This window comes from Molothrus aeneus, chromosome 4, assembly GCF_037042795.1.
Source record: "Molothrus aeneus isolate 106 chromosome 4, BPBGC_Maene_1.0, whole genome shotgun sequence".
NCBI lineage: Eukaryota > Metazoa > Chordata > Aves > Passeriformes > Icteridae > Molothrus > Molothrus aeneus.
Window position 1 is genome coordinate 36,511,605 of NC_089649.1, and position 15,646 is coordinate 36,527,250.

At 35.2% G+C, this 15,646-nt stretch overlaps 1 protein-coding gene across 1 annotated transcript in view; it reads left to right on the forward strand.

Annotated features, from left to right (window-relative positions):
- The window catches only part of GALNTL6 (polypeptide N-acetylgalactosaminyltransferase like 6), a 435,385-nt gene that overhangs the window by 162,369 nt on the left and 257,370 nt on the right, over positions 1-15,646 (forward strand). Inside the window, exon 2 of the mRNA XM_066548280.1 lies at positions 3,718-3,826. Within this exon, the coding sequence (XP_066404377.1) occupies positions 3,718-3,826 (109 nt within the window). The remainder of the gene's footprint in view (positions 1-3,717; positions 3,827-15,646) is intronic.

The window sequence follows — 15,646 nt, forward strand, 5'->3', positions numbered from 1 at the left end:
CTTATGAGGTATGCTTCAGTAATTTGCCTACACAGAGGTAATAATCCTTGATAAATTTTTTCTTTTATTGATTGGAACCCAACCTGATTTGGTTATTTGTTTAAACACCTGAACATATTTTTGTGCTGAATTCATTATGCATTTTATAATTTTGATCTGTTTCTACATTACCCCTAAAATGAAGAATTTATTTTGTTACCTTCTTTAGCATTTGTACCTATGTGTTGTGGTTAATTTTATTTCACTTGAGTCGATCAGTTTGTGGTTAATTATGTGTTCAACACAAATTCAGAATCCAGATTTTTTGGCACACTCCATCTTTTGTTGTCATATTCACCAACTCAGAACTTGTCATTTTCAGATGGGATGTAGAGTTGTATGGGTTTTCTTGTATGCATTTTTTCAAGTAGCAACACTTGGTGGTTGTTATTATCCAGCCATTAAACCAGAGCTGCTTCTAATTTGATGCAAAACACTTTAAATTGTCAAGATAGCAAAATGGATGGAGAACTGAGAAGGAAAAAGTATGTAGGGAGAAGACAAATGCTAGAGTAAGAGTACTACGTTATTTTTCTTTTTTTTTTTTTTTTTCCTTCTTCCACAGCTAGAAATTCTTTAGAAGTGGGAGCTCTTCCAGTCATTATCATTTGGGTAAAAGAGGCATGTAAGCATACTTAGAGTTTTACAATGGAGCCTTTTAGCAGTTTTAAAAAATTCCAGAAATTGTGTTTTAAGGTCTTTCAAAATGTGATTTGTTTACCCTTAGGAAGAAGTGAAATGGAGAAACCCATTTTCTCAAGTTCTTTTGTATCTTGTTAAACAATATAGCAACTTTGGAAAAAAAAGGGAAAAAAACATCCTTCAGTTACAGACAAGGGAGATATTTAGTTGAGGGACCGAAGGCAGCTCAGATTTTTTCAGAGCTAAAGAACTTAGCTTCTTGCCAAAACTCTTGCTTTTCCCAGAGAGCTGGTCTGTGCAACTCAGCATCCCTTCCTAAGCCCTGTTTCATGCTCACTGCACAGGTGAAACTAGTGTGTACAGAGTGAATTTGGTCAAGTCCAGTCCCTGTAGGGGCCACGGTGCTCAGCCAGATTGAGGCGGTGCTGTCTGAATGCTGGTTTTACCAAGTGACACACGAGGGCATTCTATTGAATTCCCCTTACACTGAAAGGATGTTAGAGCTGAAAAATTGCTATGGTACAATGTGAAGGAGTTAAGAGATTTATTAAAAAGAAATCCTAGCAATCCAAATAATACTCTCAGTAGTTAAACCAGAACTTCTAATGGCACCAATACAGTGGTTTGTTTCCTGTTTCCTCTTATGGCAATGTTACCATTCCAAAATATGAGCCACAGCAAGACTTCCATTAGTTTTTGTCTATCATATGATATTTGGATTTATACTTATCCTTTTGCTAGATTAATTTTAGTGGATATATTTATTTAACTATATTATGCTTGCAAGAGTCTCCTGGTACATTAGACTTGTAAATGCTATCAGGTAAAGTAGTTACATGTAATTAATATTTTTAAAGAGTAATGGTATCAAAATGCAAATAGATAACAGGAAAAAAAAACAGCTGTAAACTCAGCTTTCTTTGAGTGTCCTGCAAACTTGCCTTTAAATAACTACTTTTAGGGAAAGAAGCTAGCACAGGAATAAAAGGTCAAAAAGTAAACTTCAGCCTGCTTTTGATAGTTTAAATTGTTGTTCATCTTTGGTTCCAAGTGATTCACACCAGCTGTGCCCGTACTGAGAAGGGTACAAGTTTAATTGAAGAGAATCTGTCTGGGTCTGACTTTAAAGAACTAGTTACTGTTTCAGAGTAGATTATTTTAGAAATTTGTGCTTAAGAATCATGATTAATGCTGTTGCAGCCTGTGTTCTACCTTATGCTTCTGACTTTAGAACCCAAGAAATTTCATATTACTATTAGAACATTAGCCTTGTTTGAACTCAAAAATTATTGCAATTAATGATTTCATTTTAATAACATGAAAGGTTAGATGTTTTGATAACCTGACATGTTTTTATCAGGATGTATTAAGTTCTTCAGTTCTTTTATGTGTGAACCTCTGACTGTTATCATATTTAAATATGTCAACAGTAGTTTCTTGGAATATGTCTGCAGAAGTGGTAATAGAAGAATAAACAAACTAGCTTGCAGTTTGGCATTATGTAATATAAGTTACCTTTAATACTAAAACTTATAAATGTAGGCCATACTAGCCAAGTGTGATGGATTTTCCTCAGTATTTCAGGGGTTTGTTGGAGAGCACTGAGCTCATGGCACTTTGCCTTGAACATCCAGCATTCTCAGCTGACCCAAACCAGATATTTTCAGCATATATCTTTGTCAGCCAAGACTTCTAGCATCCTTTGCTTGAAGGTAACCAGTCATGCCTGGTATTCCTAACTTCTTTCTTACAAATCCAAAAGCCTTTGAAATCCAGTTTAAGGATGGCTTAGCAACCAGATCTGCACCATGTAGCTTGGCAAATATTTGTCTGTCCTACAAAAAAGAAACCCTAATTGAGCGCGCTGGGACAATCTCACTTGGAGTCAGTGAGTGCTGTCCAGTTCTGTGCAGCCAGTGGTGTAAAATCAGTAATAGAGTATGGGTGAGTCCAGTGTTCACTGGGTTTACAAACTTCACACATGAAGGGCAAAGCTTCAGTGTTACACAGGCATGAGATTTTTATAGGGCTTTCAGTGTTTCCTAGTAGAAGGCTGATCACATGTTGTGTCCCTGGAACTGCTGTTCAGACGTGTTTTCTCATAACTTTGAGAACATTTCTAGCATGCATTTCATACATGCCTTTTGTTCTCGACAGCTTACTGATTAAAACCTGTAATTAGCAGAGCTAGAGTTTTCATGTTATTCTTATTAGCAATGAATCTACATTTCATGTACTTGCAATTGTACTTTTTGATCCTTAATTTTCATAAAAATACTATCTTTTAGCAGAAAGAATCAAGAGAGCTCTAGGAGCTCTAGGAAGATAATGTTGCTTAGAAGCTAAAAGCAGTTTTTATCTTTACCCAAGAATTTGGAGTTTGGAAAGGAGAAGTCAGCTTACTAACTACACATTGCATGGGAATTTCTTTTCTGGGTATTCTGTGGGGTTGTGTTTTGGGCTATTTTCCCCCTTACTGCTTATTGTGAAGATCTACAGGATTTGAAGGTGCTTTGAGAATTTCTTTGCTCTGGGCCTTTGATGCAGTCCTTCGACCTTGTGTGAGTAACAATAACTTAGTAGCAGCTATTAAAAAAAAAACTTAGCAAAAAATAAAAGGGGAACATTGTAAAGTGCAGAGTAACTACAACTCCAATCTTGTACAAGTGATACTTTAAAGAAAAAATCCAAGTCCTTCATGTGTTGAAGGATAAGGCATTTTTGAAACCTGATCAGTTTGAGTGGTCTGTTTAATCTCCATGAGCTTCTTGCCAAGCAGTCGTATTGGAACACTGCTGAAAAGAGAAATGTTAAGCTCCATACGTTTGATATACTTGAAATAATTGTCAAGAACTAAATTCACAGTGTGTTCTCACAATATTTAGAAAAATAACTTCATTTATCACAGTAAAGTTTCAGTATTTGCATTGAATAAACTGAGTATGGCTACTGCCATATTATGAGGGTTCCTCTGTAATAACATGAACCACTTACGTATGTATATATTTATTTGTTATTTATTTACTCTTTTCACAGACACTTCCTTTGGGGCTGGGAGATGGACAGCTCTTTACCTGGACTGATGGCTTGAAAAGGAAGGACTGGCATGATTATGAAAGCATTCAAAAAGATGCTATGCGTTCAGGTATACATGAGTTCAGAACAAATTGAAGTGGCTTGTTTACTCATTCTTTCTCTCTCTGTTTGTTCTTTGAGTCCTTTAGGAGGCATTCCTAATAGCTTTTTTTTGATTGCAGTAATGTCACAAGGTCATCATGTTCTGAATTAAGAGGTCAGACCAAGCACAAATAGCTTATCTCTGAAAGTAGCCAAGTGACAATATGTTCCCTGCTAGTAACTAAATAATGATTGTACAATCAGCAAAAATGTTATCAACAAATTATTTTCCCTGTTGAAGTCAGTTGTCAGACTTTGACCAAACAGAGTGTTGGTTTGCAAAAGGACATGTTACAAATAAAGCCAAATCATCCTTAAGTTGATGAACAAAACCCAAGTTGAATACCTGTAGTTGCCAAGAACCTTTGACACTTCTACCATTCGATCCTTTAGTTGTTAAGCAACTTCATCTCATTCTGACAGTCTACAGTTATTTGAAAATGGGAGAAAATTGTGTTTGCAAATAGACTGAAGGACACTTTGTTACAGTGAGTAATGTAATTTTAATGTACCTTCATGTGCTGCATCCCATACGTGCAGCGAGTATGGTTTGTGTTCCTCTTTCTGTCATCAGAGCATGTTCAGATTTGAATTCTTCTTTTACAACATAATATACAACTATTCAACATAAGATGAATTAAATTAGAAGGAAGGAAGAGAAACAGCAGTTGAATTGTGCCTTAATCAGTGTTTGAAAGTCATTATTTTACAAAGGCCAATCTACTATTGTAAAAGAAATCACGCTGTCTTGATCCCACTGTCTTGAGACAGCCAAAACCTCCCCCAAAATATCTCTATAACTGAATCTCGTTGACAGATTCATAAGACTTGGTAAGTACTCAATTTTGCAGGAGCCTGAGCTGGTAAAATATTGCAAGTGTATGTTAATTTTTTAAGCTATTTTTCCCTTTCTCTTTTGAATCTTGATCACTAACTAAAGAAATTATCCTTTCCTCCCACCTGTGTTTAGGAGGTAAAAAAGGTAGGGAGGAGAAGCAAATTATTCTTGGCAATTTGGTAGTTGTCAGATCAATAATTGCTGTGTTCCAAATTGCTACATGTAAAATGACAAATATGTAAGAGAGAATGTACAAAGTAAAAGCAGCATATATGTGGAAACTTGCATATATGTAGGGAATATCATTGCTGGTTGGAATGGACATGCATGGATGCTTTGGCAATGTACCTTAATTTCTAAATAGGTAGTGTGGACCCCATATGTTTTGGACAATAACAGTAATACTTATGATTGTCTGATGGCTAGCTTAAGGCATTGCCAGTGTAATGCAAGCCATTGCATGGAGTTGGCTGAGAAACTGAAAAAAACATGTTATGTAGCTTTGTAATTCCCAGTCCTAAACCTAACATAACTGTAGTAGCATGTGTATATTAAGATATTCTGACTTATTTCCATTTTTTTATTTTACCATTTGTTGAGTTTGATATTTGAGAGCTATCTTTTAAATAATTTATATTTGTCATCATTATTCAATAGATTAAAGTACCTTTTAATGCTCTTTTCTTTGAAAATCACAATATGGTAATAGAAATGCAAAGCTAGAGCATCTCGGTGCACTGTTTTGGGACATACTATGTAATTTTTCTTCGTAATGACATTAGCTGAAATTATTAGGTAAAACAATTAGTTTAAAACTAATAGTTTTAACAATTAAATAAATAGTTTCAGTAAATAGTTTAAGTAAATAGTTAACTATTAGTTAAAAATCTATCTGAAAACATGATGTGAAAGGGCTTCTCAGGACATTTCAGGAAAGGCAGTCAATGCTTGTTGTACAGAAAAGAAGAAAGGAGTGAAGCATTTTTTTAATTCAGTCTGGCTGTTTATCTGTAAAGCTTACAATTTCCTAGGCACTAAGGATGTGAATTTCATAATTTCTAATTATGGAGAGGTACTAGTTTCTTCATGACTGCTACTGTTTTGTGGACAAATATTTTTGATCCCTGCTCATTCCACCAATTAAAACCCATGTTTCTGAATTTGGTCTTCCCTCTTGAAGTCAAGAGTAAACCTTTTGCACGATGTGCAGAAGAAAAAGGTATTATTTCTATTTATTTTAAGTGTTTGTTACTTCACATTTTGTTAGCATGGTGGTACTAATTGAGAAGGTACTTGAGGGGAAAGATGAAGAGGAAGGCTGTACACGTAGCCAGAACTTAATTTAAAAGCACTTTTGCAAGTCTTTGTAAAGATTTACAAACCAGTTCTAACAATAATAATTGGTTAATCTTGATAGAAAAATTCAAGAAGACAGGGAACTGCTGTTGTGTTGCAGAAGGACTAATTGTTATACTGTTGGTGGGACAGGGAAGTTACCTATTTAGTTGCCAGTTATCCAAGCCCTGATTCATGCCATGTCAGAAATTCCTTTCCTATATAATGACTTTCCTTTCCTATATAATGACTCAAATATACTTCTTATAATCTCACCAGTACAGAATAGATGTAGTGAAATGAAAATTAAGTTATTCCGTCAACCCAATAACTTCCGTTCTTCTCTGACTATTACTCTGTCATTAGCTCAAAACCAGTGACTGAAATATAGCAAAAGAAAAGCAAAAGTTAACCTTAAACAAAAGAGTAATTCTTAAAACAGTTGTGATAGATACTTTGGAAGAAGAAAAATAAAGAAGTTTAATTGCTTCCATTTTCTAAAGTGAGCCATTAGGTCAGTCAGATATTACAATGGTGTGGGAGGGAACAAAATAACCTAATCAGAGAAACTGACTTTAATGGAATTTGTAAGTCATGCCAGCTTTTTGACAAGAAATCAGAATTTAAAATAAGACCTAAGATCTGTTTCTATTAATTTCTTTTCCTTTGGGAATACGACTGATGACATGCCTTGATGAATAATATGATTAATTTGCATTAAAAATATGAGAACTGTAAACAAATGCAAATCCTACATCTGTCAGTTTTTGTTTTGGTAAGTAATAAACAGTGTCTTCTGTATATCAGAAGAATGATCTTGCTTTGGATTTCAGAGCGGTGCATGAGCGTAGCCTGCGTAGCAATGACCCAGGTAGCTCCTGGTGTGTGTGTTACCCCAGCTACAGCAGTGCCTGCTGGGTCAGGGCACTGTAAATCTACCTGTATCTCTACAGAGGGCAGAGATCCTACATGCTGAGGCCCCCTGGCTTTGCCATGAATCAGTTACTGTAGTTGCCATTTCTTTGTTTTATCAGGGACATCCCTACTTCAGTTGTATAGGGAGGACTCTGGGGACATTTCCACCAAGACATCATTTCAGGGCCATGGAAGCTGCTGTGGCTCTGATAGCACTGGTTTTCCATGGTTTCTGTGTAGAACTAGGAGTCTGAGATCCCTCAGTGGTTGCATGAGGGATGAGAGTCACAGGAGAGAGCCATGAAAGCCTAAGGTAGTAATTCAGAAGCATCCATGAGAAGACATGATGTTAGTTTCACTTCTGTCTTTATGTCCTGGGTAGTGAGGCTGAAAGTCCTTAAGAATCAGTCAATGTCATTGTTCCTCCGTTTCTGAAAGTTATTTCATCTCTTTCACTCAAGAAATTCTCAGCTTTATCATCAATTACAAGTAGTAGCAGTAATGATGAATTGCAGCTCTTCTCAGGCAAGAGGAAGGATTCATATGTGTGATTCCTGGGCTTTTAAAGAAGTGCAGATTGAATGTTTATGTTCAAATATGGTGCTGTTTCTGATCATGACAATTTATTTCTAACTACTTGTGATAATTTTTCCAATGTAAAGTGCTACAAAAGGGTAACAGATTGAATAGAAAAAGGGAAAAACATAAGCTTTTATTCCTGACAGCGTGCAATCAATTCTATCAGTGATATTAATAGCTGATAAAATGTACTTAGACTATATGCTACAAGTGGGTTTTGTTTTCAATTTTTATTCTTTAAATACAGTCTTTGATTTTTTCCTTTATAATGCTTTGGAGGTATTTTTGTCTGATTGCATGTGTATGCTGAAATGATTACATTCTATGAGGTGGATTGAAAATTTAGTGTAGTAAACTAATTTCTGAAGGAATGTAATATATAAGAAGCTATGTTAATATAAATAAAAAACTTTGTCTTCAAAAGAAATCAGCTAAGGAATAGAGTAAGTGGCTGTCAATATTTTTATGTTTGACTGTTGAGCCATTTTGGTCTTGTCTGCTAATAAGATCTCAAAGGATAAAACCTTTTAGAAAGTACTGTAACACCTAGTGTCTATTCCAGCAGTTATTGAGCCATTTGCAGTCTTTGTTCCTCCTATTTGTACATTTAAATAGCATGTGGAAGCTTTGTGGGGAGGGAAGGAATGAAGCTTGTAATTCTTTCCGGTATTTGGTATTGTCTTTACCTTTCTGCTTCTTCAAAATGTTACCTTGACTGGGAGAAGAGGATTATAAAGATCTTGACCTTTCCGTGCCTCAGTGCAAGCCTTTCATAGAGATTAGTTCTATGAACAAACAGACAGGATGTTCTATAGTTCTACAAACATTCTTACAGAATAGTTTTATAAACAACCTAAGCAGAGATGTTGAAAAATAAGTGACCTGTACATGTTTGTGGTGACAGTGGAAATAGATTGGAGCTTTGTGTTCTTGGCATAGAATGTCAAAAGAAGGCAAAAGATACGGGCACTTTTGTACAGCAATAACAGGTAGTGAACAGCTGAAATATGACTTCAGTGTCACTTAAATTGTGCACTAGTGATCCTTTTCCATCACTTCTGCTCAAATATTTGGTTAACCCTTATAAGAATTTTGAATAGTGCCCATTCTTAAATTCAGAAGAACTTTTCAAGCCTAGTGCCAGAGTGTTTCTAGAAGATATGAGGCAGAATGATACAGAAAGCAACATTAATTGCAATTCCCTATTTGGTATGAAAAAAATTAGCTCTGTGATGTAATAAAATTTGTGCAAGAAAATAGATGTATACTAAAATACTGGTGTACTTATGCCATATTTCATATGGAATTATGCACTGGAATTTTTTCAGCATTATATATTAAACAAGTTTGCTAAATTTAATTTAGGTCTTTGAACTTGCAATTTCTTTAGAAAGAATTTGAGAATTTGCAGTATAATTGGAACTGTAGTTGTAGCCAAGGTCTCAATAAACAGTCATAACATAATTGTTCATAGCATTAATCATGAATATGCTTCATGCAGTTTACAATATATTGTTTGTAAAAGAGAAAAATGTTTGTCAGTTTATCTTAATGCAAGTCTAATATGATTAAAAAATTCTGAACAGTAATGTTAATCATGGCTTGTCAAGGAGACAGCACATAAAGGATGTATAGTATGAAAGATGGATGCAATCTTCTGCAGTTACATAAAGTGTTTCACATATTAAAATGCATTTGCTCCATAAATAAAGTGCTGCAGACTGTGATCTGATTCTACCACTCTTAATGGTCTGGATGTCCTAATGCAAACAGTGAGATCAGCCTTTAGCTGGGTGCCAAGCTTGATAAAACTATTATACTCTAAAATAATGATTTGGAAAGAGAAATGGGTTTTTTAAGTAGGGCCTTCTTGAAAGTTTAAACCCTGATAGCTAGAAAATACAGTTTGGTGTTTTGGTTTTTTGTCACAAGGCCTTAAGGTTTTCTCTGGGTAACTATAGACTGACTTCCCCAGTTTGGGAAATGGCATATCACAGTATTATTTAAGCAGTAGCTTGGGTACACCTTTTCACTGGATCTCAAGTTACAATTCTTACAACAGTTACACTGCAGAAGAAGCTAGGAAGTATAAGGCTGCAGTTGTATAGAATTTGCCTCTATCAGAAAACTGTGTACATGATAGAACTAACTCTTGCCACTTAAATCTCTGAATAAAAACAGTTCATAGAAGGCTTTAAGTCAGAGACAAGCTTCTATTTTAAAGCACAAAGCCTCTGTTGCCTTGGCCAGATATGAGGTCGTTTTTGTGGTTGGAAGTAAATGTGGTTCTTTCCCTGTTCTTCCCTGTCCCTGCCCCCTGCCACACGCATGCTTTGGAAACTCAGTTAAACAATGTAAATGTAATTGGAAAGCTAATTTTTAAGACCTACCAGGGTGAACAAAGAGAGGAAAGCAGAGTTGATAGTATGACTCCTGTTATTTAGAACACTGAAAATTATCTTCTGCATGCTTTTCTGTGCTGGGACTTGGCATGTTGTTTTTTACCTTGATAGGCAGGAAGAAAATTGTATTTCCAGAAACTTGGCAAGAACTATCTATTGCGTCTCACTGTATCAGTGATACATATTCTTGAATGAAACTAGTATCCAGAATTCAAGAAGTGCTCTCCTAGAAAAATTATTAAAGTTGCTAGGTTATCATCTTTCACTGTATTTTTATCTGTGTGGGGATATGTGGTTTCAAATCCTTAACAAACCAAAGTTTACTCTCTAGTACCTTCTCCCATTGTATTTGAATGTTGATCTGAGTGCTCACACAATTTTAAAAAGAAAGAAAGAAACAAGCCAAAACAAAAATACAATTAAAAGAAAAGAAGCAGCAGATGCCATCTGCTTGTGGTAGTCCAAGTATAGTATTTCCTGTTGTGCATAGCAGTGAAGACCTGTCTTCATGGACTTACCTCAGTATTAGTGCTCAAGAGGTGATATTGGTGAATGTATTTAATGGGTAATACTTGGGGATTTAATAGAGTTGCTGTCTTAAAAAAAAAAAAGGAAACATGACTTTATAAATTTTGTTTTTGGGTTTTTTTTGGGAGGGAGGGTATGAGAGGCCCTCTCAGCTAAAATGGACCTTTTAATTTGGCATTTGCGCTCTAGAATGATGGTTCCTTTTTTGGCTGTTAGGCATCTTTCACTTGGTGCTTAAACATTTTCAGGGCTATCTAAGTAATATTTAGTAGGAGTGCTATGTAGATACTTGGCTGGTTTGGTTTTATGTTTGGTTGTTTTTTTAAAGAGAGATATGATTTGTAGTAATTCTGGAAAAGGGATTTTATCTGCCTAGTCTTCAAAAACATAGAGCTCATTTGCAGGGAGAGCTTGGAACAACCAAACAGCTTAGAGACTTTCAGGATAGACTTGTCTGTGTATGAGGAGGAGGAGAGCTCTACAGACCATGTAAATTGATCATATTAGCTCTTGTGATAGGTGTAAAAATAATCAAGTTTGTCAGTTCAGGTCAATTATTGCTTGACTCAGTGGAACAAAGAAACGTGCTTAGTTTGCTGTGAAAACTCAAATACAGAGAAGCAGGGGACATTCACGAAAACATTTTTGGAGTCTTGTTTTTAGCTTTTTGGTCTTCAAGAAGCCAACAAGATGCTTGGGATTCCTGAAAAAAAAAAACCAAACCAACCCAATAAATAGTTCCTTCTTTCCTGTCATAGCTTCATTGTTTCTTTTAAGGATGTGAATTAAGCTTGCAAGTACAAAAGTCTAGTATAGTTATCTCAATACAGTTATGACTGAAATATGTGTAAGGTGACTTTCTTTTCCTTCCTGTTTTCATTAAATAAGCTGACAGAGGAAAATTATTGGACTGGTGAAACCATTTGTCTGACATCCAGTGAATATATGTGAAAAGGCAGAGATGTATGATTGTTTTGCTATAATTTGCTTTATAGACACTAGCTCATCAAATTATGCCCTATAACCACTGCTTCTCAAGGAACAGAGCTACCTTTTGGATGGGATTGTGTAGCATAAAGTTGTCTGCCCTGCATGCTTGCAGTGAGGTGTTGTCTAGGGAAATCTGTCCTCCTCTTAATATAAAGAAAGTAGAAAAAGAAACCACATTTCTAGGCGTGACATCTACAAACCTGTGTGACAGTTCTTCTGACTGTGAGGTATAAATAAACTTCTTTACTTTTTTTTAGGCAATCTTGATTAAAAGTTCTGCAGGTGATGTTGAAATGTGAATAGTAAAACTTGCTGGGAGTTTCAGTGGAAAAATGCTCAGATTTAAAAAAAAAATCAAGATGTATATTTAAGTTTCAATATAGGTATTCTTAAAACATGGAAACAGTCTTTCTCTTGAAGTTTCTCATGAAATGGTTTACTTTTTCATATTTTTAAAAGACAGCTGAAGTAATTTTAGGTTACCCTGACTATTACTTCTATTGTACCTGCTAAGTAATTGGATAGCTTGTAATTGTTTTGGAAACCACTGTAAATGTATATGAGGTTAGTTTTACTTCTTGCATTTTCTTTCCATGCCAGATTACAAAAGATGAGACTGATCTGAAATACGGTGAGTACTGGTGTGTAAAGTGGGGAAGGAGTAGTCTCCAGAGGGCAAGTTGGTGACTTTCTAAAAGGATACTGATTCTGTTGTCGTCCCAAATCTTGAATACTTCAGGGATTTCTTCCTTGAGAGAACAATCTATTTCTAATATTGTCACACAAAAAGAAAAGAAGCCTCTACATAAATAACGTTAGTTTATTTGGATTTTTTTTCCTGTGTATTTTGTTCCCAGCTTTCACTAAAATGGTTATACTGTAAAGAAATTCAAACTTCATGTGCCTCACAAAAAGAGTGAAATCTGTGAGTACTTAAAGTTCTGGAGGGCTGACATTTTAATTAGCTGCTGTTAATGAGTAAGTTAAGCAAGTTATTAACATACTGACACTTCAGCCTGGTATTGAAATGACTTCCCCCCCAACATTTTATACACTTTTTTGGACACTTCTGAAGTCATACATGGAACTTTTGAGACCCTGAGCATTTCTTGGCAATAAGATAAATTTTCTCCAATTTGAGTCTGTTTTACCCATGACAGCAGTTAGTGATTGATCTCTCCCTGCCCTTATCTCAACCCACAAGTCTTTTATTATGTTTTGTCTCCCCTGTCCAGCTGAGGAGGGGAATGATGGAGTGGCTTTGGTGAGCACCTGGCATCCAGCCAGGGTAAAATCAACACAATAGAATATCAGTTCCTAATCCAGTTCAATTCCTTTGTCGTAATTTCTCTCACTATTGTAAAGGTGTTGGTTTACTATTTAAGCAAGTACAGGAAAAATTAAATTTTCAATATATGTAGAAACACTTTCTCTAAGTTAAATCACATGACATGCAGAGATGAATGAATAGCAAGAGAATAGACAGACAAAGTGGTTTTTTTTCCTCTGTGGAAAATGTGAGGTGTGGAGATTTTTTTTCTTTCTACTTTTCTAGTTTTAAACATACCTGACAAATTTAATGGTGTAATTTCTGGTAATGCAGCTGAAACAAAACCTACAATTAAAGTAAGTCTCTGATGTACATCCTATTCCTCTGTTACCTGTGGTTATGGAGGGCTGTGAATGCTTGCTCTCTTAACATGGTTGCTAAAGATTTTTCTCCTCAAAAAGTGGGTTTATTGAGGGGCTCTTGATCATACAGCCATAAGTAGAATTCAGAGTTGTTGTGTGCTGCATAAATACATCATAAATCTGCATAATGGCATTTAACGTATTTTTTCATTTTCTCAGTAAGAAAGAAATTTTTAGGGACTTTATATACACCTGAAATTTTGAGCTGTGTACATGTGGGCCTTTGGGCTAGTACTTGACACTTTTTTCTATCTGTGATAAAATTAGAAAGTATTGTTTTGGCTCAAAACCAAAATTTTTAACTTGAATGTCCACCCTTTATTAATTTTTGTCAAGTTCTATAATTTATATAAGATTTGGAAAAAAAATACTGTGATTAAAAAATTTTGGCTTCCAAAATATTTTTTTTGTTTCTAACCCACATATCAACAATTTTTTAAAAAGAATCAGAAAATACTTTTGACTGAATCCAGACATCAGTTTTCAATAAGTTTTTCAGAAAAGTTCCCAATGGACATATTGGGTTCCAACTGAATTATGCATAAATGTGGCCTTGGGATAAATGTTTAGTTCTGTTCTGTAAGTGATGAGTTGTCCTTTTGAATAGAAAATATTTTAAACTAATTAGTTGAAAATTTGTTCAGAGCCTGGGTGAAGGTGGTTCATGAAGTCTCCACTTCTGCTTCTGCATGATTCTACAGCATATATTGACTGGAAATTTCAGTTACCTTTAGTACAGGAAATTTGCTCAAATTTGTGTCAGGCATTTGAAAATTAGTTGGAATTTATTAGACTTGTCTTGTTCAGAAAGATATGAATCAATGGGAGGGGAGAAAAAGGGCTGTGGAGAGCTGTGCTGAGCTCAGAACAGGTCAAGCATTAACTTTAGCTCTCCTTACCACAGGAATGTCAGTCAGTTGAAAGGCTCTTCAAAGCAAAGAATGCATTTTAAACCATTTTAAAAACCGTGCATTTAAAAAAGAGAGATAAAAGGCAATACTAACGATTGCAGCATTAGTATCTTTTATAAGAACAAGGAAAGGCAGTGGTTGGAAAGTGCAGTAATAGTGAATATATGGAACAGTATATGTAGTATTGAAAGCTTTCACAAGAGTAATGTGTCTGATTTCCCAAAAGAAAACATGAAAAAATTAATAACATTGAGATTCAAAGAGCTACTTAGGGTGTGACAGAACAAAATACATTTTGTTCTAAGTAAAGCAGAAGGTCTTAGGCAGGCCAGTCCCAAGAACTTGGCATTACTTGTCTCACTTTTTCATCTGGGTTTGTATTGCTTGCCTTGATGATAATTCTTATATCTCTGAATTTGTAGGGGTGCCTGTTTTTATATTATCCCTAGTAATTATTTGCATACTCAGTGTATAATGTATAAATCTGAACAGACCTGAAAAAGCAATAAAACATTTCTGTACTACCTGAGAAACTTGCAAATGCTACTTGCTCATTGGCATTCTTCTCAGATTTACAGAAGGAATAAGCTTGTCCTTGTCACTGAGTCACCATGTGGGGAATCAGATGGCTTAGTTCTGCTTCTTGGGTCTGCCTCAAACTTTAACTGTGAATATTTACTATCTCCATATGTAAGAATGGTTATTTTTTATATGTATGTATATTTATGTATTTGTTGTTGCTGGTTTTTTTGCTGGTGTTCGTGGTTTGTTTTGTTTCAGGATTTTTTTTTAGGGGTGCTACAGGTTAAATCCAAATTTACTGGGAGTTGTGACAGCTCATGTGTTTTCTGGAGGACATACATCATAATGCTTCATGTACAAGAGTGACTACATTGTTACTCACACTCATTTTTTACAGGTTATTCCATCTTTATGTGGCAGCCACAAAGCCAGCTTCTGGAGTGAGTTTAGGTTGAATTATTGAAAAAAAAAACAGGAAAAAAAAATCCACATTAAGAAATTTGTTCTATGGAACATCCTATTTTTTCCTTGATAGTATATGGTGAACATCACACGATTATAATATGTCTTATAATGAAGAAAAAGAGAGTAGCAAGGATAACTCTTACGTTAATTACAGCTGCTATGACCCTATCATTTTGAATTTAGGGGTTTTCTGAAACACTACCTGTGCAACTGTAATTTTGCATTAGTTTTGTGGATCTGTGTGGTTCCTGTATCTAACCCTATTAGGACACTTTAGTTTGAGCTTTTTCAATGCATCAGCTTGAGCATACACATTAATAAGTAAGACTTTCTGGTATTAGAGACTATTAGAAGGCCATTATTGACACATTTTGTATGAATTAATTCATTTAAGTACAGAAACAAACACATTACCATTATTAGTAGATTTTTTTTTCAGGTCATGTTCCATAGTAGATACTTTTTATCCTAGCAGGTCCTTCAGTTACTAACTGAAACTGTGAAGCCTTTTTTATGGTTGAATTCTGTTTTTCACATGCTTGCTCATTGAGTGTTTGGCTCTGATTAATGGTCTACAGCCAGTCTAATGTTAAATGAAAAAAAAAACATTC